Consider the following 25669-nt stretch of genomic DNA (forward strand, 5'->3'; position numbering starts at 1 on the left):
GATGTTGCCTGACCTGCTGAGTATTTCTAGCATTTTCTGTTTATATTTATGCAGTGCAGATGTTTCAATTACAAAAAATGATGAATTGGATAACATTTGTTCTGAGTCGTACAACTAAAATGTAGAAATTACACGTGCTTACTATTGGCATTTGGAGATTTAGTCGAGTGCTTTGAGCACGGGCTCTCTTTTGTGTACTGCCCTTTCCCCCGCCCCCCCCCCAAAAAAAAACTACTTCTCTACAGCAGTATAAGATAGACAAGACACTGTCCTAGTAGTTCACTGGTGTACTATTTTGCCATGTTATTTGAATAGTTCATCTTGCTAAGATTATCTGTGTAATCAATTGTTTACTGTTGCATATCATCATCATAGACTTGCTTCCACACCAAAAGGAATGAGTTCATAGATATTTCAATGGAGGACCCAATATTCCAGTCTTGAACTCGAGGGGTGGAAGATGCTTATGCATGGATTTTTTTAAACGTGTGGTGACTGTTGCACATCAGCCACCACATGGGCTTGACAGAGTTAAGCCTTTATTCCGTGGCAAGGGTAAACCAGGGCGACTGGAAACCTGCTCTGCTGCATGGACCGAGTGTGCACACATCGTAGTGTGGGCTGGCCCGTGCTGCCCTTGGGGCCCTCGGCTCTTCTGGGCTCCGCTCTTTCATTTGCCGTTCCTCCGCCGCGAGGTGCTTATACAAATGTGGGGAAAGCATATCTTTGTTTACAATCACACTGTTAAAATTGTTTTATATTTTCTAGATGTCTTCCACTGAATGTCAGGAAAGATGACGTGAAAGGAATTCACAAAGATCGGATGAAAATAGGTGCTAGCCTGGCAGATGTGGATCCAATGCAAATTGACACATCTGTAAGTTATGGAAATTTGAGCTTCTTCCTCAGATCTTTAATTATTTCTGCCACTAATAATAAATATGGAGCAGATCAACCATCAAATGTTGTCAAGTTAAAAGCTCTATAGGAATTGAAAGAAATCACTTTGATATGATGTGATCATGGGAATAGCTATTAATCCATTGCTATTTGATGGTCACTTCTTTATTTGCACCAAAGTACCAGTAACTACGAAGGTTTTGTGTCATCGATGGCAGTTTTGCAGTTGTTGTATAACTTGTTCGCCGAGACTTCTTGTCGTTTCCTCAAAGCTCAAACTGCTGACACAGGGCCACGTACTGATTTCTCCCAGAAGGTCACAGCCCCATTGCCTCAATTTTGTCTGCTGGTTTTCAGTTTCCGGTTTTGAACTCTGGATCAGAGTCTCGGAATAAGAGCTCGACTATTTATGACTGAGATGAAGAGTGTTGAGAATCTTGGCTGTGGATGTTCAGTGTTTAAGTATATTCAAGGCTGAGATCGATAGATTTTTGGAATCTTTGAGAATCAAGGGATATGGGGATGAGCAAAAAAAGTGGAGTTGCGGTCAAAGATCAGCCATGATCTTATTGAATGGTGGAGCAGGCTCGATGGGCCGTATGGCCTACTCCTGCTCCTATTTCTTGTGTTTCTTAATGTAATTTCTTGAATAGGTGAGATGATGTGCACGTTGGCCCATTAGAATTTGTGGGCATTTCAAGCAAAGAAGCAAACTGTTGTGTGGCTACAGCCTGCATGCACATTGTTGACTTGAACCCTGTGTTGCAGATTCGGATAATTGGGTCGTTAAGCTGAAGGAAAGTGGTGGCTTAATCTTTATTGGTAGGGTTGAGTCAGAACTGTAAAGTTCAATGTTTTGATGATCCCGTAGAATTTTGAAACTATGGGGCCAAGTTTCGGCCTGAGTTGTTCCTGTTTTTTTGGAGCAACTGGTTTAGAATGGAGTATCTTAGAAATTGCAATTCTCGACATTTAGTTTGCTCCAGTTCTAGTCAGTTAGAACAGTTTCAGTTTGAAACATTTTTTTTTTTCAAAAGGGGGCGTGTCCGGCCACTTACGCCCGTTTTGAAAGTTTAGGCAGTGAAAACTTACTCCAAACTAACTTAGAATGGAGTAAGTGTAGATTTTTGTACGCTCAGAAAAACCTTGACTATACTTAGAAAATCAGGCGTAGGTTACAAATCAGGCGTAGGGAATGGCGGGGGGAGGTTTAAAGGGAAGTTTACAAACATTAAACACTTCAGTTTTACAAATAAAGAGCCATCATCAATAATAAATGATAAATATATCAATAAATCAATCAATAAAAAATTTTTAAATGTAAAAATCAATAAATAAAACATTTTCTACTTACCGACTGCAGCACCGGGAGCCCTCCAATAGCGTGCTGGGACGGGCCCCCATCTCCCCCCCCCCCTCTAGTGTGTCTCTGTCAGTGTCTCTATCTCTCTGTCTGTCTGTGTGTGTCTCTCTCACTCTCTGTCTGTCAGTGTCTGTGTTTCTGACAGGGAGGGAGGGGGAGAAGGGAGGGGAGGAAGGGAGGGAGGAGGAGAGGGAGGCTGAATGGGCCCAAGACTTTGGGCGGGGCCCGCCCCCAGCACTGGAGTTAAAGGTAGGTGGCTGGGTTCGGGGGGGTGGCGGGAGGAGTCTGGTCTGGCCCGGGAGCAGAGCGGGAGTTGGGTCGAGTCCGGTGGGGGGGGGGGGGGGGGGGGGGAAGGAGCGGGAGTCGAGTCGGGGGGGGGGGGGGTTGAGAGAGCCCGCTGAAGGGAGGAATCAGGAGCTGGGCATGGGAGATGCAGCCTGATCCATGCCGCCCCAGTGAGCCCATTAGGCCAGGGCTAGGGGCTGCGTGCTTCGGACCCCTCCCACACAGTTTTGGGCGCCTGGAGCTACTGCTCAAGCGCGCCCACTGTAGCGTGCATGTGCAGAGGTCCCGGCACTGTTTTCAGCGCAGGGACCTGGCTCCGCCCCCCCCCCCCCCCCCCCCCCCCCATAGCTCGTGCTGTGCCGTGCCCAGCCCAGCTCCAGAGGACCTGCAGGGAGCCGGAGAATCTGTAAGTATTTTTTCGGCGCACTTTCGGGCGTGAAAAACGGGCGATCAGGTCGGAGAACAGCGCAGCCCGAAACTTGAGCCCTGTAACTTTTCACTGTGCTCTTAATTAGACATCCCAATGAAGCTATAGGTGAGGTTGAGGTCATGCCCTTTCCTTAAACTTCTCAGTTACCAAACTAGAACAAGCTTGCTACTTCCGGATCGGGGAATAGGGCGGGAAGGTGGAGTTGAGGTAAAAGATCAGCCATGATCTTTATGAATGACGGAGCAGGCTCGAGGATAATGGAAATGTTTCCCCTTAATTACTGGGTTAAGGAAGAATTGCATGAATGGGTCATCAAATGTATTACATGAAATCCTTCCCACTTAAATATTTAATTCCCAGAGGCCATTGTGCCCTTTACATTGGAAATTGTGACCGTATTTATTTTTTGATCAAGACCCAAGACTCCTTTTCTTCCATTGTCTTCATTTCCTGACTTTGCCACCACCTGCAGAAGGGTCGTTGCAAGAATCCCCCCACTGACTTTTTTTGTTTTTCTTCTTCCCCTTTATGCCCCTCGCAACCCACCCAGGTTATTGACACTGAGGTTCATTGTCGTCCCTTTTTGCTAATCCGGCTGTGAATTAACTTGGTATAGAGCAGGATTGAAACCAGAGATCTTCCAGGTTGGCTGTGTACCATACTCTATGGTGCATTTTACTCTCAGCCATCAAGAATTTCAGTTGCTCTGTCTTGATCCCTTCCTTGGAACTTGATTCTGGTTGCAGGATGGCTGAACATAACTCGTTGCAATTGGCATGGTTTGGTGTCATATTTTCTTGGGGAAGGGAGATGTGTTTCTAATTTCTAGTTTGTCTGGCATTGGATAGAGGACTTTGGATATAAAGCAGTAATCTTATTCATTGTGGGAAGTTTCTTGAACGTTTACACCCAAGGTTAGAATTTGCCCTTGGTTGGCCAGGTTACAGATTTGTAGATTTGTACTACAGGTTCTGTGTTGATTTATGTTTTAATGGGATCCTTGTTAGAGGTATCTGAAATGCAAAACTTTTTTTGATTAGTGTTATGAAGATTATGGGGACATTTAATAGAGGCATTCAAAATCATGAAGGGTTTTGATAGGAAAAACTATTTCCAGTGGCAGAAGGGTCAGTAAGCAGAGGACAGATTTAAGATAATTGGTAAAAGAGATGAGGAGAAATCTTTTTATGATCTGAAAGGCACTGCCTGAAATGATGGTGGAAGCAGATTCAATAATAACTTTCAAAAGGGAATTGGATATCTAAGTGAAGGGGAGAAATTTTGCAGGACTATGAGAAAGGAGAAGGAGGAATGGGACTAATTGGATAGCTCTTTCAAAGAGCACGGTGGGCCAAATGGCCTCCTTCTGTGGTGTAAGATTCTATGTGGTTAACACAGAACAATCAGCAACAATGAAAGCTCACCGTTGTAATATTATAGACATTAAACTTTTATAGATATGGAAAAGGTTTTATACTGACAATAGTGCTTTCCTCTTCTGCACGGTCATGCAGTGCCAACTGATTCAGTTGCAGTTATCCAAGTAATACACAGCATTTGTTCACTTAATGCAATATCTGGCTGTCAATTTCACATAAAAGCAGATAAAATACCAGTTTTGTAAAACGTCGTTTTATCAGGTGCCAAGAAGGATTTACTGTGCACTTGCTTCCGATAGGTTTATGGAGATCTGCAGTTTTCAAATCCTATTGCATTCTGGCAAGTTTGATGACATGATCCCCACAGCCAGTAGAATACATTGAGCCGAAAATTGCGGCTGCATCTGGCGAGATCTCGCAAAGCCGGTTCTCATCGCGCGATGCGCTGAGAACCGGCTTTTCCAATCTGTCAAAATTTCTTTAGACAGATTGTATGCATCCCCACAGGAAGGACATTCACACAGCAGAGACTGGGCTATTTTCCCAACTCATGCCCAGCGAATGTCCTTCATACTTTTCCGCCTGGTGAAAGCAGTAAGTAATAGCTTACTTTTACCAGTGTAACACTTTTAAAACCTAGAAAAATTAAATTGAATCATTCATTTTTATATTTTAAAAACCCTGTCCATTAAGGTAAGTTTATTTTTAACCCAATTAAAACACATTAAAAAAAATTCCCCCAAATATTTTTTTCTAAAACATTTAATTTCAATAAAGTTTAAATATGTGAGGTGTTTTTTTAAATTTATTGTGCTGTGTTTCTTCTTTTAGGTGGTTATTCTCATTGATCGTAATGGGAGGCCGTACAAATGGAGTTCCCGTTATAATCAATGAGAATATTGCATAGTGATTGGTGGTCCAGGCCCACGTGATTCCAGCAGATGCGTTCGTACGTGGAAGACATCTTCCCGTCCGCTGCGCAATGAATGAACGCCTCAGACCGGAATCCTACGTTCCTCCGGATTTTTTTCGGGTCAGAGGCATTCGTACGAAGGAAGCCTCTAACTGCAATTTTCCATTGTTCTATTTGGCAGAACAGCCAAGTCAGATTCACTTTTTATTAACATTGCTGTCTAAAGTGGGTGAAAGAAGGCAGGTATACTGTACTCAAAATTGTATAGCATGAATAGGGAAAGTTTAAAGGACATGTAGATAATGTCAATCCAGTTTAGATATTTGGGAGGAAAACATATGTAGGAAAAATGCATGTCGACAAATTATTAGTATTACTTGTTAAAAGTGGCATTTGTTTCTGTTATATGTTCTTAGGTTCGTTTCAGTAGTGTGGGTGGACTTTCAAGCCATATTGCTGCACTGAAGGAGATGGTGGTTTTTCCATTGCTTTACCCTGAAGTGTTTGAGAGGTTTAAGATTCAGCCTCCAAGGTACAGGAAGGCCATTTTGCTTATCAATTTAAATAATGCTGTTTTATGGGTCCATTGGGGATTGAGGTGGTAAATTGAAATGCGGGGTCAGTATATTAAAGGAGAACAAAAAAATACAAATTGTATATTATATTTTAATTTTTAATAAATGCTGGATACAAGATTATTTCTATGCTAAAACATTTGCTATTCTGTTGCTCTTGGAAAATCAGGTGATGATGCTTTTCTATTCGAACAACAGCATTGTAACAGCAACTTGCATTTATATAGCATCTTTAACGTAGTAAAGTGTCCCAAGGCGCTTCACAGGAGCATTACCAAACAAAATTTGACTCTGAGCCACATAAGGAGATATTAGGACAGGTGACTAAAAGCTTTGATCAAAGAGGTAAGTTTTAAGGAGCGTCTTAAAGGAGAGCGAGAGAGAGGTTTGGGGAGGGAATTGCAGAACGTAATGCCTATACAGCTATAAGCACGGCCACCAATAGTGGGGTGATAGAAATTGGGGTTGCACAAGAGGACAGAATTGGAGCAGCACGGGGATCTCTGAGGGTTGTAGGGCTGGAGGAGATTCTAGAGATGGGGAGTGATTTGAATCCAAGGATGAGAATTTTAAATTTGAAGTGTTGCCGAAAATTGCAGCCAATGTCAGTCAGCGAGCACTGGGCTGGTGGATGAACAGGACTTGGGGAGTTCGGATACAGGCAGCAGAGTTTTGGATGAGGTGAAGTTTACGGAGTAAGCATGTTGCATTTTTCTGCTTTTGAGTTGGAGATGAATCCCTTTAAGGCCACATGGTTTCATTGTTAATCATAGAATGGTCCATTGAGCCCATGCCAGCTCTCTGCAAGAGCACTTCAGAAAGTCCCACTTCCTCGTCCTTTCCCCGTAGCCTTGCACATTCTTTTCCTTCAGGTATTTATCCAATTCCGTTTTGAAAGTTTATATTTCCTCTCATTCTTCCTACGAAACTGTATTACTTTGAACTTTTCTGCGTTAAATTTCATCTGCCACATGTGCGCCCGTTTCATCAGCCTGTCTGTCGTCTTGAAGTCTATCACTATCCTTCTCACTGTTCACTAAACTTCCAAGTTTTGTATCGTCTGCAAATTTTGAAATTGTGCCCTGTACATCCAAGTCATTAATATATATAGTATCAAGAAAAGCAGTGGTCCTAGTACCAACCTCTGGGGAACACCACTGTATACCTTCCTCCAGTCCGAAAAGCAACCGTTCACCCCTACTCTCTTTCCTGTCACTTAGCCAATTGTGTATCCATGCTGTCACTGTCTCCTTTATTTCACGGACTTCAACTTAGCTGGCAAACCTATTAAGTCGCACTTTATCAAATGCCTTTTGGAAGTCCATGTACACTACGTCAACCGTATTGCCCTCATCAACGCTCTGATACCTCATCAAAAAACTCGAAACCAGGGTCCGTTAAGCAAACGGACCCCTGTCGTTCAGAGTTTCATTGTTTCAAATGCATCTGTACCCTGCTTCAGCTCAGAACACAACATTTATAAATTATTTGGAATCTGTAACAAAATGAATGTCTGCATGTACAGATGTATATGGATATAGAGAATAATCAATGAAATACAAACGAAATAATGTTGAAATGTTCAAGAAAAGCTTTGGGAAATATGTTTAATTCCCTCTAGTTCTCTTTCAACTGTAAGCAAAGCTAGTTTGAGTCATATGTTGTTTCCTTATTGTGTCAGCAATGATCTGCAGTTAACTTACAGGAGGTGTGCTACCGTTGGGACTGAATCTACTGGAACTGAACTAATTGTCACTTTAAAATGTCTTCCGTTGTAAACACTTCAGTGCACAAAAAAAAGTTATTTTTAAAAGTTGTTCATCTTTCAATTTTTAGAGGCTGCTTATTTTATGGCCCTCCTGGTACGGGCAAGACTCTTGTTGCCAGAGCCCTGGCCAATGAGTGCAGCCAGGGAGACCGGAGGGTGTCCTTCTTCATGCGAAAGGGTGCAGACTGCCTCAGTAAATGGGTAGGAGAATCTGAACGACAGCTAAGGTTACTTTTTGATCAGGTAATGAGAAAATGTTATCCTTTTTGTTTTTTACATTGTGATGTTTATGCATTTAAATGTTTCTTTTTTAAAAGTCTCAAGCTTTTTGAGCTGCTAACTAACTCATTAAAAAATAAATAGATCTTTTGCACCCAGTAGTGCGCTACGGGCATTTAGGATAGCACTTACCGGCGAGGCCTTTAAATCCATTAATGCAAAAGGATGAGCTCCTGTTGCACCTCCACAGATTACATAAGGTCCAAAGCCTAAATTTGGGCTGACCTCGGCCCTCCTGGTTTGGGCATGCATTGCTAGCTGTATCAACTTGAAACTGGGCACCGGTGACTTCCCACCTATTCACTCAATCAAAACCCCTCATTTTTTGTAAAAAAAAACCTCAATTAAATCTTAACCTTCTCTGGTCCAGTGGAAATAGTCCCAGTATCTTCAGCCTCTCCTCATAACTAATTTCCCAGTTTGTAGTGTCACCTGTGGCTCAGCTGGTAGCACTCTTGCCTCTAAGTCAGACGGTTGTGGGTTCAAGTCCCATTCCAGGGACTTGAGCACAAAAATCCAGGCTCACCGTGCAGTACCGAGTGAGTGCTGCACTGTTAGAGATGCCATCTTTCGGAGGAGACGTTAAACCGAGGCCCCGTCTGCTCTCTCAGGTGGACGTAAAAGATCCCATGGCACTATTTTGAAGAACAGCAGGGACGTTACCCCAAGTGTCCTGGCCAATATTTGTTCCTCAATCAACATTGATTATCTGGTTATTATCACCATGCTGTGAACAAATTGGTTGCCGTGTTTCCTACATTAAAAAGTGACTACACTTCAAAAGTACTTAATTGGCTGTAAAGCGTTTTGGGATGTCCTATGGTCATGAAAGGTGCTATATAAATGCAAGTCTTTGTTTTTTTTTTATCCTTGACATCATCCTTATAAATCTACACAGTACGCTCTCTAGCTTCAATGTCCTTCTGTAATGGGGTGCATAAAACTACACACCTGTAGCATAAGCATTAATCATTGCATTGTAGAGATTTATCTTCTTAGGCAATCCTTCAGAGTTGAGGATGACTTGCTTGCACACTAAAAATGAGTTCTCAGGTGACTGATGAGTCCAATGTGGGACCTACAGTCTCTGACTGGGGCAGACGGTGGTTGAAGGGACGGGTGGGGTGCATGGGTTGTCTTGTGCTCCTTCCGCTGTTTGCGCTTGGCTTCCGCTTGCTCCTGGCGAAGAGACTCTCGGTGTTCGGTGCCTTCCCGGATGCTTCTCCTCCACTTTGAGCGGCCTTGGGCCAGGGATTCCCAGGTGTCGGTGGGGATGTTGCACTTTTTCAAGGAGGCTTTGAGGGTATCTTTGTAGCGTTTCCTCTGCCCACCTGTGGCTCACTTGCCGTGTCGGAGCTCTGAGTAGAGCGTTTGTTTTGGGAGTCTCGTATTGGGCATGCGGACACTGTGGCCCGTCCATTGGAGCTGATTGAGCGTGGTCGAGGCTTCGATGCTGGGGATGTTGGCCTAAGCGAGAACACTGACGTTGGTGCGCCTATCCTTCCAATGGATTTGCAGGATCTTGCAGAGATGATTGTACTTCTCCAGTGCTTTGAGGTACCTGCTGTACATGGTCCATGTCTCTGAAGCATATAGGAGGGCGGGTATCACTACTGTTCTGTAGACCATGAGCTTGGTGCCAAGTTTGAGGCCCTGGTCTTCAAACACTCTCTTCTTCAGGTGACCGAAGACTGCATTGGCACACTGAAGGCGGTTTTGGACTTTGTCATTGATGTCTGCCCTTGTTGACAGTAGGCTCCCGAGATATGGAAAATGGTCCACGTTGTCCAAGGCCTTGTCGTGGATTTTGATAATCGGGGGCGGTAGTGTGTGGTCGGGGCAGGTTGGTAGAGGACCTTTGTCTTTCAGATGTTCAGAGTAAGGCCCATGCTCTAGTACGCTTCGGTGAAGGTGTTAATGATGGTTTGGAGTTCGACCTCTGAGTGTGCGCAGAAGTGTCGTCTGCATACTGTAATTCAGTGACCGAGGATGGGACGACCTTGGATCTGGACTGAAGGTGGCGGAGGTTAAACATTTTCCTGTTTGTTCTGTAGATTAGCTCTACTCCAGCAGGGAGCTTGTTAAAGGTGAGATGGAGCATTTCAGCAAAGAAGATCGAGAAGAGCGTTGGTGCAATGACACAGCCATGCTTGACTGCAGTCTGTATGTGAATTGGGTCTGTGGTGGATCAGTTGGTCAGAATCACTGCTTGCATGTCATCATGAAGCAGGCGGAGGATGGTGAGGGCAGCCGAATTTGAGGAGGACACTCCATAATCCCTCATGGTTGACAGTGTTGAAGGCCTTTGTGAGGTCAAAGAAGGCCATGTACAGAGGTTGGTGCTGTTCCCTGCATTTCTCTTGATTTTGACGCACGGTGAAGATCATGTCCATTGTGCCCCTTAGTGGGCGGTATCCATATTGCGACCATGGGAGGAGCTCTTCAGCCTCTGGGAGAAGGCGATCGAGGAGGATTCTTGTGATGACTTTCCCTGTGGCAGACAGCAGGGAAACTCCCCTGTAATTACCGCAATCGGACTTGTCACCTTTCTTGAAGATAGTCACGATTACGGCGTCTGAGATCCCCTGGCAAGATCTCCTTCCAAATAAGAGAAATTAGTTGATATATTCGCGCCAATTTTGCTTCTCCGCTATGTTTTAGTGCCTTGGTGGGGATTCCATCTGCTCCTGAGGCCTTGTTGTTCTTTAGGTGTTGGGTGGCCTTTTCAACCTCATGCCGGGCTGAGGTGGTGGCGGGTAGCATGCTGCGGGATGTAGTCAAGGACACTCGCATCGAAGAAAACGTCTCGATTAAGGAGATCTTCGAAGTGCTCCTGACTGCTTCTCTGTCCTTGATGCGTACACCTCCATTCTTGGCCCGCAGTGGGGTAGGACCTTGGATGCTTGGGCCGTAGGTGGTCTTGACTGAGCTGAAGAATCTACGCACGTCGTAGTTGTCGGCTAGTTGTTGGATCTCCTGCGCTTTCTCCACCCACCATCTGTTCTTTAGATTGCGAGTTTTTTGTTGGACCTCGGCCTTCGGACGTCTATAGAGCTGTTTTCTTGCTCTCGAGTTGTGTTGCTGTTTCCAGTTCAAGAATGCCTTGCGCTTGCGGCTTATTAGCTCCTGGATCTCCTAGTCATTTTCGTCGAACCATTCTTGATGTGTCCTGATCGACTGACCGAGCGTCTCTTCACAGGTGCTAATTATGGAGGTCTTGAGGGCAGACCAGGCAGGATGTAGTCTCTGGATCACTGGGAGTGGGCAGGTTGGTTGTGAGGCGCTGGCTGAATAGGGCTTTCTTAGCAGGGACTTTGAGTGTTCCAGTGTTGATTTTCCTGCGGCATCATTTCTGTTGCCGCAGCTGTTTTGGGGCTACCTTGATGGAGATGACAGAGCGGATTAGGCGGTAGTCCGTTCAGCAGTCGTCAGCTCCTGTCATGGTGCGGATGATGCGCATGTCCTTGTGGTCCCTTGCTCGGACGATGACGTAGTCTAGCAGATGCCAGTGCTTGGAGTGAGGGTGTTGCCATGAAGCCTTGTACTTGTCTCTCTGACAGAACAAGGTGTTGGCTATGACAAGGCCGTGTTCTAAGCATTTTGTCAGGAAAAGGGTACAGTTGGAGTTGGTGTTCCCTATTTTCCCCCCCCCATATACCGATCACACCACCCAGAGGTCTATGTCCTTTCCAACTCTGGCATTAAAGTTGCAAAGGAGGATCAGCTTGTTGCCCTTTGGGACTTGGGACAGGGATCGTTCAAGGCTGGAGTAGAATTCCTCTTTGTGGTCCAGTGTTGGGGTGTACGCACTGGTTCTGGGCTAAGGTGAGCCGAAGAGTCATGAGATGTTCGTTTATTCCGCAAGGGGAGTCCCTGAGACGCTGTTAAAAAACAAGCCTAAAGGCTTTGTGTCTTAATGCAAGGAGTATCCGCAATAAGGTGGATGAATTAACTGTGCAAATAGATGTTAACAAATATGATGTGATTGGGATTACGGAGACGTGGCTCCAGGATGAGCAGGGCTGGGAACTCAACATCCAGGGGTATTCAACATTCAGGAAGGATAGAATAAAAGGAAAAGGAGGTGGGGTAGCATTGCTGGTTAAAGAGGAGATTAAGGCAATAGTTAGGAAGGACATTAGCTTGGATGATGTGGAATCTATATGGGTAGAGCTGCAGAACACCAAAGGGCAAAAAACGTTAGTGGGAGTTGTGTACAGACCTCCAAACAGTAGTAGTGATGTTGGGGAGGGCATCAAACAGGAAATTAGGGGTGCGTGCAATAAAGGTGCAGCAGTTATAATGGGTGACTTTAATATGCACATAGATTGGGCTAACCAAACTGGAAGCAATACGGTGGAGGAGGATTTTCTGGAGTGCATAAGGGATGGTTTTTTAGACCAATATGTCGAGGAACCAACTAGGGGGGAGGCCATCTTAGACTGGGTGTTGTGTAATGAGAAAGGATTAATTAGCAATCTCGTTGTGCGAGGCCCCTTGGGGAAGAGTGACCATAATATGGTGGAATTCTGCATTAGGATGGAGAATGAAACAGTTAATTCAGAGACCATGGTCCAGAACTTAAAGAAGGCTAACTTTGAAGGTATGAGGCGTGAATTGGCTGAGATGGATTGGCGAATGATACTTAAGGGGTTGACTGTGGATGGGCAATGGCAGACATTTAGAGACCGCATGGATGAACTACAACAATTGTACATTCCTGTCTGGCATAGAAATAAAAAAGGGAAGGTGGCTCAACCGTGGCTATCAAGGGAAATCAGGGATAGTATTAAAGCCAAGGAAGTGGCATACAAATTGGCCAGAAATAGCAGCGAACCTGGGGACTGGGAGAAATTTAGAACTCAGCAGAGGAGGACAAAGGGTTTGATTAGGGCAGGGAAAATGGAGTATGAGAAGAAGCTTGCAGGGAACATTAAGACGGATTGCAAAAGTTTCTATAGATATGTAAAGAGAAAAAGGTTAGTAAAGACAAATGTAGGTCCCCTGCAGTCAGAATCAGGGGAAGTCATAACGGGGAACAAAGAAATGGCGGACCAATTGAACAAGTACTTTGGTTCGGTATTCACGAAGGAGGACACGAACAACCTTCCGGTTATAAAAGGGGTCGGGGGGTCTAGTAAGGAGGAGGAACTGAGGGAAATCCTTATTAGCCGGGAAATTGTGTTGGGGAAATTGATGGGATTGAAGGCCGATAAATCCCCAGGGCCTGATGGACTGCATCCCAGAGTACTTAAGGAGGTGGCCTTGGAAATAGTGGATGCGTTGACAGTCATTTTCCAACATTCCATTGACTCTGGATCAGTTCCTATGGAGTGGAGGGTAGCCAATGTAACCCCACTTTTTAAAAAAGGAGGGAGAGAGAAAACAGGGAATTATAGACCGGTCAGCCTGACATCGGTAGTGGGTAAAATGATGGAATCAATTATTAAGGATGTCATAGCAGTGCATTTGGAAAGAGGTGACATGATAGGTCCAAGTCAGCATGGATTTGTGAAAGGGAAATCATGCTTGACAAATCTTCTGGAATTTTTTGAGGATGTTTCCAGTAGAGTGGATAAGGGAGAACCAGTTGATGTGGTATATTTGGACTTTCAGAAGGCGTTCGACAAGGTCCCACACAAGAGATTGATGTGCAAAGTTAGAGCACATGGGATTGGGGGTAGTGTACTGACATGGATTGAGAACTGGTTGTCAGACAGGAAGCAAAGAGTAGGAGTAAATGGGTACTTTTCAGAATGGCAGGCAGTGACTCGTGGGGTACCGCAAGGTTCTGTGCTGGGGCCCCAGCTGTTTACACTGTACATTAATGATTTAGATGAGGGGATTAAATGTAGTATCTCCAAATTTGCGGATGACACTAAGTTGGGTGGCAGTGTGAGCTGCGAGGAGGATGCTGTGAGGCTGCAGAGCGACTTGGATAGGTTAGGTGAGTGGGCAAATGCATGGCAGATGAAGTATAATGTGGATAAATGTGAGGTTATCCACTTTGGTGGTAAAAACAGAGAGACAGACTATTATCTGAATGGTGACAGATTAGGAAAAGGGGAGGTGCAAAGAGACCTGGGTGTCATGGTACATCAGTCATTGAAGGTTGGCATGCAGGTGCAGCAGGCGGTTAAGAAAGCAAATGGCATGTTGGCCTTCATAGCAAGGGGATTTGAGTACAGGGGCAGGGAGGTGTTGCTACAGTTGTACAGGGCATTGGTGAGGCCACACCTGGAGTATTGTGTACAGTTTTGGTCTCCTAACCTGAGGAAGGACATTCTTGCTATTGAGGGAGTGCAGCGAAGGTTCACCAGACTGATTCCCGGGATGGCGGGACTGACCTATCAAGAAAGACTGGATCAACTGGGCTTGTATTCACTGGAGTTCAGAAGAATGAGAGGGGACCTCATAGAAACATATAAAATTCTGACGGGGTTAGACAGGTTAGATGCAGGAAGAATGTTCCCAATGTTGGGGAAGTCCAGAACCAGGGGTCACAGTCTAAGGATAAGGGGTAAGCCATTTAGGACCGAGATGCGGAGGAACTTCTTCACCCAGAGAGTGGTGAACCTGTGGAATTCTCTACCACAGAAAGTTGTTGAGGCCAATTCACTAAATATATTCAAAAAGGAGTTAGATGAGGTCCTTACTGCTAGGGGGATCAAGGGGTATGGCGAGAAAGCAGGAATGGGGTACTGAAGTTGAATGTTCAGCCATGAACTCATTGAATGGCGGTGCAGGCTAGAAGGGCCGAATGGCCTACTCCTGCACCTATTTTCTATGTTTCTATGCTCAACTAACTCATTTTTTATAGCGAAGCCTACCCCTTGGAGGTGATGTTTTTCTTCTGGTTTACCTTTCCAGAAGAAGGTGTAACCACCACCTTGTTCCTTTGAGCTGGTATTCCCCTGCTCACTGAGTCTCGCTTAGGGTGTCAATGTCTATGTCGAAACGTGTGAGCTCCTGGGCAACGATAGCAGTACGGCATTCCAGTCTATTGCTGTTGGGGTTGTCCATGAGAGTCCTAACATTCTAGGTTCCGAACTTCATTTTAAAAGGTGGACGATGCCTGTGTGTGAACTCTTTTATCGTGGGGTGGGCATTGCACACCAGCTACCACACGGGCTTGACCGAGCAAGGTCTTGGTCCAATGGCAAGGAGATCCAAGTTGATTGGAGACCAGGATCTGCTACATCGGCCTAGTACACACACACAAACATACTCCTACTATCCTCCTCCCTCCTTTTGTCATCTCTTTATTCTTGTAGCCATTTAAACACTGTCATTTTATTTACCTGTATTCTCACTTTGAGAATTGTGTATTTTAAACCCCTAGGTCTCTCTTTATCCACACCTTTCAGCATATAGTCGTTGAATATATACTCCTATTACCTGATTTTAACTACAAAATTTATTACATCACGCTTTTCCCCATAAAATTGCTCGGTCACCCGTCTGCTCATTCCACTAAACTGTATGTGTCTTCTCGCTGTTTGTGCCAGGCCCCCTATTTTTCTGTCACCAGCAAATTGTTATATTGCATTCCCAGTGCCTAAGTTCAAAACATCTAAGACAAAAGTGGACCCAGAACTGGCCCCTGGGTATATCGCTTCCAACTGTTCTCCAATCTAGGCATTTTCATTTTTCTTCTATTGTAATTGATTTCAAATAGTTTATTTTGTGTTGCCTATATAATGTCGCATTGTAAAGACCGCAGAGATGGTACTTAATCTAACTGGGTTTAAATTATTTTGAAAAGAAAGTATGACACACAACTTTTTTTTAAAGGCCTATCTTATGCGTCCTTCAATTATTTTCTTTGATGAAGTAGATGGCTTAGCCCCTGTTCGCTCCAGCAGGCAGGATCAGATACACAGGTAAGGATGCAAAGATTTTTTTTAAACCGGATTAGGTACTTTGCACTGTTAGTATGGCGACCTGATACCAGATAATATTCAGTGCATTAGTAATCCCATCTTGTTACTTGATATCTTGTATCTGAATTGGAATGGAACTGCTGAAGTTGGGGATATCTTTCCTATAAAATTCTTAGAGGGCTTGATGCTGAGAGGCTGTTTTCCCTGGCTGGAGTGTCTAAAACTAGGGGCCATCGTCTGCATAAGGTGTCAATCCCTTATGAGGAAAAATGTCTTTACTCGGATGGTTGCGAATCTTTGGAATTTTCTACCCCAGAGGGCTGTAGATGCTGAATTGTTATGTTTATTCAAGGTCGAGATCGTTAGAATTTTGAACATCAAGGGATATGGGTATAGGTTGGAAAAATGGAGTTGAGGCAGAAGATCAGCCATGATCTTATTGAATGGCGGAGCAGGCTTGAGCGGCCATTTAGCCTACACCTACTCCTATTACTTATGTGCTTGTATGACAATTCAATTATTTATAGTTGAATATTTCAAAGAAAACGAGATGATTAGTAATAGATGGACTTTCCTGTTTTCATTAAGTTGTTCCACATTTAGATGTTTATTTTTCCATTTTTGTCCCCCACCCTATGTCCCCAAGTTCAGTTTGTGTTTTTTCTTTCGGTCAAAGCAGGATCTCATTATTCACTTTTTAAAAAAAAAAAAATGTAGAGCATGATGAGCTATTTGATCATAACTTTCTGTGGGATAGTCAGATAGTATTTTTTTAATTGGATTTATGGAGAACTCTTGTTGAGCGCATTTTTTCCCAGATTTTAATTTGATGTTTTTGTATAGAAACCTTCAAAATTCTGCATTTTGTGATTTTTATTGATTAAACCCGAAACCTCGATCCCCAAGTTAAGTGCTTCTGCACTTCAGTCTCAGTTTGAATTATAGTGCTTACATATTTTTACTGTGCCTGCTGTGATGAAATTTTAATGTTAAAAGTGTTCTTCAGTTCTATAGTTTCTACTTTGCTTGCACTGATGGACGGGCTGGATAGCAGAGGTGAGATTGTGGTGATAGGGGCAACAAACAGACTGGATTCCATTGATCCTGCTTTAAGAAGACCTGGACGATTTGACAGGGAATTTCTTTTTGGCCTCCCAGACAAAGACGTAAGTGTGCGGCTTGCTGTATCAGCAAGTTGGCTTGACTAATGGATTAATATAAAGCTAGTAATTTTCTGATTACTGAAATGGGAAGATTGTAGTTTATTAGTATATTTTGGCACGGCAACCTTGTGTGGCTTCTCTCAACTGCTCTAAGTTTGTATCCGTTCATTTTAGAGACTCTCAATGTCACTCAGCATCTATGGCAAGAGCAGGGATTGATTAGTGCACCATTTCCTCTGCCCACCTGGGGCTTGCTTGCTGTGTAGGAGTTCCGAGTAGAGCGCTTGCTTAGGGAGTCTCGTGTCGGGCATGTGGATGATGTGGCCCGCCCAACGGAGCTGGTCGAGCATGGTCAGTGCTTCGATGCTAGGGATGTTGGTGTGTCTATCCTCCCAGTGGATTTGCAGGATCTTACGGAGGCAGCGTTGGTGGTACTTCTCCAGTGCTTTGAGATGTCTGCTGTATATGGTCTACGTCTCTCTCTCAGCCATATAGAAGGGAGGGTATCACTACTGCCCTGTAGACCATAAGCTTGGTGCCAGATTTGAGGTCCTGGTCTTGATAAAGTGCAACATCCCAACGACACCTGGGAATCCCTGGCCCAAGACTGCCCAAAATGGAGGATGAGCATCCGGGAGGGCACTGAGCACTTTGAATCTCGTCACTGAGAGCTTGCAAAAATCAAGCGCAGACAGCGGAAGGAGTGTGAGGCAAACCAGACTCCCCACCCACCCTTTCCTTCGACCACTGTCTGCCCCACCTGTGACAAAGACTGTAATTCCTGCATTGCACTGTACAGCCACCTGAGAACTCCCTTTTAGAGTGGAAGCAAGCAAGTCTTCCTTGATTCTGAAGGACTGCCTATGATGATGAGTGCACCATTGCACTATGGTTGTGCAATGGCTGTGCACCATTGGTTGCTGGTGGTGGATGAGGCATTAAAACATTGTATGGAAGCAGTTTCTAGTTTACCTCTGGTGTCAATGTACACTTTTTAGTTTACTTGTGTAAGCGTCATTTACTGTGTTCTTGTGCGGTACTGATTTTAGTTTATCCGGTTATAAAATTACTGTTTTTCTTAAACTGCTGTAATCCAGAACCATGTTGGTGTCTAAATCACAACCCCCCCCCCCACTTTTCATGTCATACAAACCTATGCATTAGATTCTTAAATTGAGAGCAATACTATTTGCAGAAGTATAAAGTCAGTTTTCACTAGAAATGACATGTGCATTAATGAAATTGTTCTGTTTTTGTGTCTTATTCTTTTCCAATTTGCCTATAGGCCCGTAAAGAGATTCTGACGATCCATACCAGGGATTGGACTCCAAGGCCTTCTGATGCATTTCTCCAAGAATTGGCAGAAAAGTGTGTAGGTAAGAAATCTGGTATAGTGGACAACTGAAGAATAAAATAGATATGTACATTGAGTTGCACTTGTCTACAATTTTAATTATTATGTATATGGTTAGAAAAATGTATCTAATTGAACAATACTGCTTAATATGGGAGCATTAGGTCACCAATCTGTTTTGTCTCATAGGTTACTGTGGTGCTGATATTAAATCTGTTTGCGCTGAAGCAGCACTGTGTGCCTTGCGTCGCCGTTACCCCCAGATTTACGTTACCAATGAGAAATTGCAGCTTGATGTATCTTCCATTAACATCATAGCGCGAGATTTTGTGATGGCCATGCAAAAGATCGTGCCCGCTTCTCAGAGGATGGTGACCTCGCCTGGACAAGCGCTGTCGTTTATTGTCAGACCGCTCCTGGAGAACACCTTCTGTAAAATTCTGGAAGCATTGAAAAAGATTTTCCCACATGCAGAGCAAGATTTTGAAAAGAACAGCAAGATTGGTGAGAATTACATACACAGTATTTACAACACGGAAACAGGCCATTCGGCCCAACTGGTCCATGCCAGTGTTTATGCTCCACATGAACTGCCTCCCACCCTTCTTCTCAGTATATCCTTATATTCTTTTCTCACTCATGTGCTTATCTAGCTTCCCCTTAAATGCATCTATATTATTCACTTCAACCACTTGTGGTAGAAAGTTGCACATTCTAACCATTCTCTGAATAAATAGATAAACCATTTTGATTATTTCAGTTGTGAAATAGTCTTCATAATTCAATTTTGGTTGGAATGCACTTATTTATGCCTATTATTCATGAAATAAACCTAGTAATAGAAGTAGTTCTGACACCATTAAGGTTATTAAGCAGCTGTACAGTGCTCCAGTATAAATGTCGTCTTGGTTTCGTGCATTTAAGCGTTGTGTTGGTGAGGTAAGGGATATTTGTTAACTGCAGGGGATAACCACATTTTCCTTTGCTACCTACATCTTTGTCAGCATTGCCTGTTTATAGTGATTCTGGCCCAAAAAGCAGGTTTCTAATTTGTGCCTCAGACTTCACTACCTCCAAAGTCAGAAGCATCGACATTTGTACTGTAAATCTGCCTCAGTTTTAGCACTGCAAGATCTGTGCTGTAAATGGAATGCCAAGCTCTTTAAAATCATGGAAATTCCAGGACAGGAGGAGGCCAATTGTGCCTAGACTGCTGCTAGTTCTTGAGAAAGTCTCCATTCTTGTTTCCCCATATCCTGTAAAATTCTTCATTTTGAAATACTGAGGCAATTTTCTTTCTATTGATGTTATAGGCTTTACCTCAATTGTCACTTCTGACAAAGTATTCCACATTTTAATCCTCGTGAGAAAAAAGTGCTCCTAACTTCTCTCTCCATTCTTTCCCACCCAGGCATCACGAATTCAAAGTAGAATGTTATTTCCACCTGTTTCAATTGTTTTATACTATCCATAGTCACCTATCAGCCTATTTGTGGTTTGATATCTTCCTCTTTGGAATCAAATAATGACTATGATCTATCTTTTGAGTTATTTTTTTTTTAATTAGAAAGCTACTGACTCCCTCATTTCTAAATATGTGAATGTATAACTGTAGGGTGTTTGTTTTTCACTCTACTCTGATTCTTAGACCTCGGAACTTACAGTGGGAAAGGACAACACGTGGCACAAAATTTAGGCTTAACCAGCATTTTATTACGCAACAAAAACCAACTAAAACTACAGGACTAGACTTCTGAGAGAAATTGACTTAAGACATCCCCAGCCCTGGCTGTCGCTATTGTAGGCTTGTGGTCATTGATTCCGTGACCTGTTGGTAGTTCTTCTGGCTGTTCTCTGCAGTGCTGTTCCTTTCGTGTCCTTCTGTCTCTCTATTTGTCCTTCTTCCTTCGTTCTTCCTTTCTACTGCTTCTCCCGTTTTTGTGTTTGTATATTTATATCCATAGTATGAATAAGTTTCCCGCTGGGCCGGGGTCTGATTAATGCATCTGGATCCATGTGCTGATTTGTTTAACTGGCTGTGGTGATGAGTTTGAATGGCTACTAATTTGCACACGGAGTCGATAGTGCAAAAGATAACTCCTTATCCTTAATGTTCTGTCATCCAAAAATGTGCATTTCATAGGGTACTTTTGTAGTCCTGTTTTTTTTTTTGCAGACTTGTAGTCCCTGGGGTATCAATCTCTTTGTCTGTATACATAACCAAGTTTCGTCCTTGACCACAGAGATCGCTTTTAATGGGTGATGAGTCACCACTTGCCTCAGGCTAGCGCCTGTTCCCCTCCCAGATAGTCCAAAGGTTTTTACTTGAAAACAGTTTTTTTTACTTTAAAACAGTTTGTTTGTGGCCTCTTCCTATGCCTTGTTCCAAGAAAAATAGATGTATCTTGCAAACATGCCATTAAAGTATTGAGCTAATAACTGGGAGAATATTCATTCACGCCCATCTCCACTTTCCACTCTGGCTGATGGCTATCGGCATCTAGTTCTTCGATTATTAACTTTTTATAGCCTCACCTCTCCCTAATCTGTAACCTGCAGCCCGATAACCACTCTTCTCCCCTCTCTCCCTGCACCTCCCTTCCCCCATGAGATCTCTGCACTCCCTCAATTCTGGCCTCTCTGCATCCCTGATTTTCTTCGCCCCACCATTGGCAGCCATGTTGTCAGCCACCTCGGCTCCAAGCTCTGTAATTCCCTCCCTAAACCTCTCTGCCTCCCTACCCCTCTCTCCTCCTTTAAAGTGCTCCTTAAAACCTATCTCTTTGACCAAACCTTTGGTCGCCGGTCCTAATATTTCCTTATGTGGCTCCGTACCAAATTTTGTCTGATAACACTCCTGTGAAGCACCTTGGTACGTTAAAGGCACTGTATAAATACAAGTTATGACAAACGTAGATCCCCTGCAGTCAGAATCAGGGGAAGTCATAACGGGGAACAAAGAAATGGCAGACTAATTGAACAAGTACTTTGGTTCGGTATTCACTAAGGAGGACACAAACAACCTTCCGGATATAAAGGGTCAGAGGATCTAGTAAGAAGGAGAAACTGAGGGAAATCCTTATTAGTCAGGAAATTGTGTTGGGGAAATTGATGGGATTGAAGGCCGATAAATCCCCAGGGCCTGATGGACTGCATCCCAGAGTACTTAAGGAGGTGGCCTTGGAAAGAGCGGATGCATTGACAGTCATTTTCCAACATTCCATTGACTCTGGATCAGTTCATATCGAGTGGAGGATAGCCAATGTAACCCCACTTTTTAAAAAAGGAGGGAGAGAGAAAACAGGGATTTATAGACCGGTCAGCCTGACATCGATAGTGGGTAAAATGATGGAATCAATTATTAAGGATGTCATAGCAGCGCATTTGGAAAAAGGTGACATGATAGGTCCAAGTCAGCATGGATTTGTGAAAGGGAAATCATGCTCGACAAATCTTCTGGAATTTTTTGAGGATGTTTCCAGTAGAGTGGACATGGGAGAACCAGTTGATGTGGTATATTTGGACTTTCAGAAGGCTTTCGACAAGGTCCCACACAAGAGATTAATGTGCAAAGTTAAAGCACATGGGATTGGGGGTAGTGTGCTGACATGGATTGAGAACTGGTTGTCAGACAGGAAGCAAAGAGTAGGAGTAAATGGGGACTTTTCAGAATGGCAGGCAGTGACTAGTGGGGTACCGCAAGGTTCTGTGCTGGGGCCCCAGCTGTTTACACTGTACATTAATGATTTAGACGAGGGGATTAAATGTAGTATCTCCAAATTTGCGGATGACACTAAGTTGGGTGGCAGTGTGAGCTGCGAGGAGGATGCTATGAAGCTGTAGAGCGACTTGGATAGGTTAGGTGAGTGGGCAAATGCATGGCAGATGAAGTATAATGTGGATAAATGTGAGGTTATCCACTTTGGTGGTAAAAACAGAGAGACAGACTATTATCTGAATGGTGACAGATTAGGAAAAGGGGAGGTGCAACGAGACTTGGGTGTCATGGTACATCAGTCATTGAAGGTTGGCATGCAGGTACAGCAGGCGGTTAAGAAAGAAAATGGCATGTTGGCCTTCATAGCGAGGGGATTTGAGTACAGGGGCAGGGAGGTGTTACTACAGTTGTACAGGGCCTTGGTGAGGCCACACCTGGAGTATTGTGTATAGTTTTGGTCTCCTAACCTGAGGAAGGACATTCTTGCTATTGAGGGAGTGCAGCGAAGGTTCACCAGACTGATTCCCGGGATGGCGGGACTGACCTATCAAGAAAGACTGGATCAACTGGGCTTGTATTCACTGGAGTTCAGAAGAATGAGAGGGGACCTCATAGAAACGTTTAAAATTCTGATGGGTTTAGACAGGTTAGATGCAGGAAGAATGTTCCCAATGTTGGGGAAGTCCAGAACCAGGGGTCACAGTCTAAGGATAAGGGGTAAGCCATTTAGGACCGAGATGAGGAGAAACTTCTTCACCCAGAGAGTGGTGAACCTGTGGAATTCTCTACCACAGAAAGTTGTTGAGGCCAATTCACTAAATATATTCAAAAAGGAGGTAGATGAAGTCCTTACTACTCGGGGGATCAAGGGGTATGGCGAGAAAGCAGGAATGGGGTACTGAAGTTGCATGTTCAGCCATGAACTCATTGAATGGCGGTGCAGGCTAGAAGGGCCGAATGGCCTACTCCTGCACCTATTTTCTATGTTTCTAAGTTGTTGATGGTTCTGTTGGGGCATAATCTAAAATCACACCATTTTCAGTGACTCAATGTTTTTTCATAAGCCACAAGATCAAGGGTCTGTTTTACATGAAAATTTGCTGTGTAACGCGTTCTGTTTTCAGCTGATGGTTTGATTGCCAGCGACCATCTCAAATTTATTTTGGGGGGTGCGGGGAGGGAGAAAGTGTGCTCCCTAAAATCAGTTGAACATAACTGATATGATTCTCCTTAACCAGATGGAATAAGTCATATACTAAATGATGGCATCTACAGTGATGATGAAGGTCCGTCTGTTTTTGAAATTGGACCACTTCAGAAATCAGCCAGTAAGCAGGGACAAAATGGGTCCTTCCTCTGTTATACCAGGTAAGAATATTTCTGTTATATTCTGTAGAATATCCGCACAGGATTTGAATGTACAGGTAGTGGATATAACCACATGTGGGTTTTCTCGGTCCATGATATTTCTCTTGGCTACACCACTTGAGAGGGGTTACAAAATTGGGAGGCCTGTCAGGAGTTGGCTCACAAATGGCGGAAAAATAGTTTGTGGAGACTTAGTGAGAAGGTGAGTGACTTGTATTTAAAAAGAAGGAAATGGTAAATATAACTTTAACTAAAACTTACAGAATGTTCTGTATTTAAAGCTTTAACCAATATATGTTGTCAAAATTTAAGTAGTAAACTTGGAGATTAATTTTCTAATTTCTCAATTAATTTTGCCAATCTGTCCTTTATCTTTTTCTTTACATCTACATACACCTGTGAACTTTTTCCATGAGGAATTCTCATGTCCACTTTTACTATTCCAGGACTTCAGTGCAGTATTGTGTTGTCAGAGTTGCTGTCTTTCAGATGCGATGTTAAACCAAGGCCTTGTCTGTCTGCTCAGGTGGATGTAAAAGATCCCATGGTACTATTCAAAGAAGAGCGGGGGAGTTCTCTTGGTGTCCTGGCCAACATTTATCCCAACACCACCAAAAACAGACTAACCTGTGCTCTTATGTCATTTCTGTTTTTGGCACCTTACTATGTACAAATTGGCTGCCATGTTTCCCTACAAAACGAGTGACTACATTTCAAAGGTAAACCATTTACTGTAAAGTGCTTTGCGATGTCTTGAGGACATGAAAGCATTATATAAATGCAAGATTGTTCTTTACAAAGCAAACTGCTCATGTAAACTCGTCACACTAATTACACACTCCTGCCAGCAGAGGTGCTGCATTGACACCATGGATGGATGGGTGAAATTGCAGGTTGGCAAGTTTACATGGGCAGTTTCCATTTATAAAAGTGGACATAAGAATTTATAACGGAAATTAAAACAATAAGGACAAAATGTATTACTTAAAGTAAGGATTCACTTGCAAATCCACGCTCTCTAACCTCACTTAACCTGAAGATTACACTTGGTCATAACTCCAAATGTGCACTGCCACGGAAGATCGACAAGTAAAATACAGAAATAATGCATTTTTCTGTGATCCATAGGTGACCAGTTTGTAATGCAACATTTTGAAAGATTAGGGCATTTTGTATCACTCCTCACAACCTAGCAACAGTCTGAGGGAGTGTCAACTGAAGATCCAACATCAATCTTGCTATTATCCCCTCATTCGTGCACGACACTTTAACATGTAATCAAAAAAACAAAATTCTCAAAACTTTGCTTTTAAATGACATTTGAATTTTTCTTTTTGTGCTGAAATCTTGCTGTAGATATTGTAAGCATGGCTTTCAAAGTCAAGCAGTGAACATGCATGAGGTCTGGCCTTTCATTTAAAAAAAACTTTTTCATTAGGTGTGCCTATCGCCAACCAACCTCCTATAGACCAAGGCTACTGCTGGCTGGGATACCAGGTTCAGGTCAGAGTTCACATCTTGCCCCCGCACTGCTTCACAGCTTGGAGAAATACGCAGTGCATACACTAGATCTTCCAGTATTGTATGGCGTCAGTGCCACGTCACCCGAAGAAACCTGCGCACTGGTAAGATTATGTACAGTTGAAATTATCGATGTACATTTTAGTGGAAACATGGATGCTCATTTCTCAATGGTTAAAATTATCAATCAAATTAGACATTGTAGTTTGGCTGTGTGCTTCCAGGGTGGTGACCATAAATAATTGCTCAATTGAAGTTATTCAGTCTTTCCATAATAGGTTTAGAAAGTCACCCTTATGGAGACATTCACCTTGTAATTTTGCATTTTTTCCATCAGGGTCTTGCCATTATATCCTTATCTGCAGAATAATGCAGGTATTGCATATCTTTAATGATAGCTTTTTGTTTTAATAGAAGAGTCACTTTTACAGATCTTCCCTCCAGATCGCATGCGAACATTTTTTTGTTTTACACGGCTCCTTCCCCACTCGTGCACACACATGCTTTGCCATTCTACCTGCCACATGCTTTGCTGCCATAGTCTGATTCTGTATGAGAACAAAACAAATATTTTCCCAGTCAGACACAAAGTGGTGCTAAAAACATTCACAAATTGTGTCTAGATTCACTAGATAGATTCCTGGGATGAGAGGGTTGTCCTATGAGGAGAGATTGAGTAGATTGGGCCTATACTTGAGTTTAGAAGAATGAGAGGTGATCTCATTGAAAAGTATAAAAGGGGGATTGACAGGGTAGATGCTAAGAGGCTG

At 43.4% G+C, this 25669-nt stretch overlaps 1 protein-coding gene across 2 annotated transcripts in view; it reads left to right on the forward strand.

The window, feature by feature from the left end:
- The window catches only part of LOC139272592 (ATPase family AAA domain-containing protein 2-like), a 114773-nt gene that overhangs the window by 50097 nt on the left and 39007 nt on the right, over positions 1-25669 (forward strand). For both annotated transcript variants that reach the window (XM_070888668.1, XM_070888677.1), the window contains exons 10-18: positions 769-877; positions 5687-5802; positions 7682-7856; positions 15687-15775; positions 16782-16941; positions 18224-18314; positions 18482-18796; positions 23249-23378; positions 24817-25003. In XM_070888668.1, the coding sequence (XP_070744769.1) occupies positions 769-877; positions 5687-5802; positions 7682-7856; positions 15687-15775; positions 16782-16941; positions 18224-18314; positions 18482-18796; positions 23249-23378; positions 24817-25003 (1372 nt within the window). The remainder of the gene's footprint in view (positions 1-768; positions 878-5686; positions 5803-7681; positions 7857-15686; positions 15776-16781; positions 16942-18223; positions 18315-18481; positions 18797-23248; positions 23379-24816; positions 25004-25669) is intronic.

This window comes from Pristiophorus japonicus, chromosome 1 (assembly GCF_044704955.1).
Source record: "Pristiophorus japonicus isolate sPriJap1 chromosome 1, sPriJap1.hap1, whole genome shotgun sequence".
Lineage (NCBI taxonomy): Eukaryota > Metazoa > Chordata > Chondrichthyes > Pristiophoridae > Pristiophorus > Pristiophorus japonicus.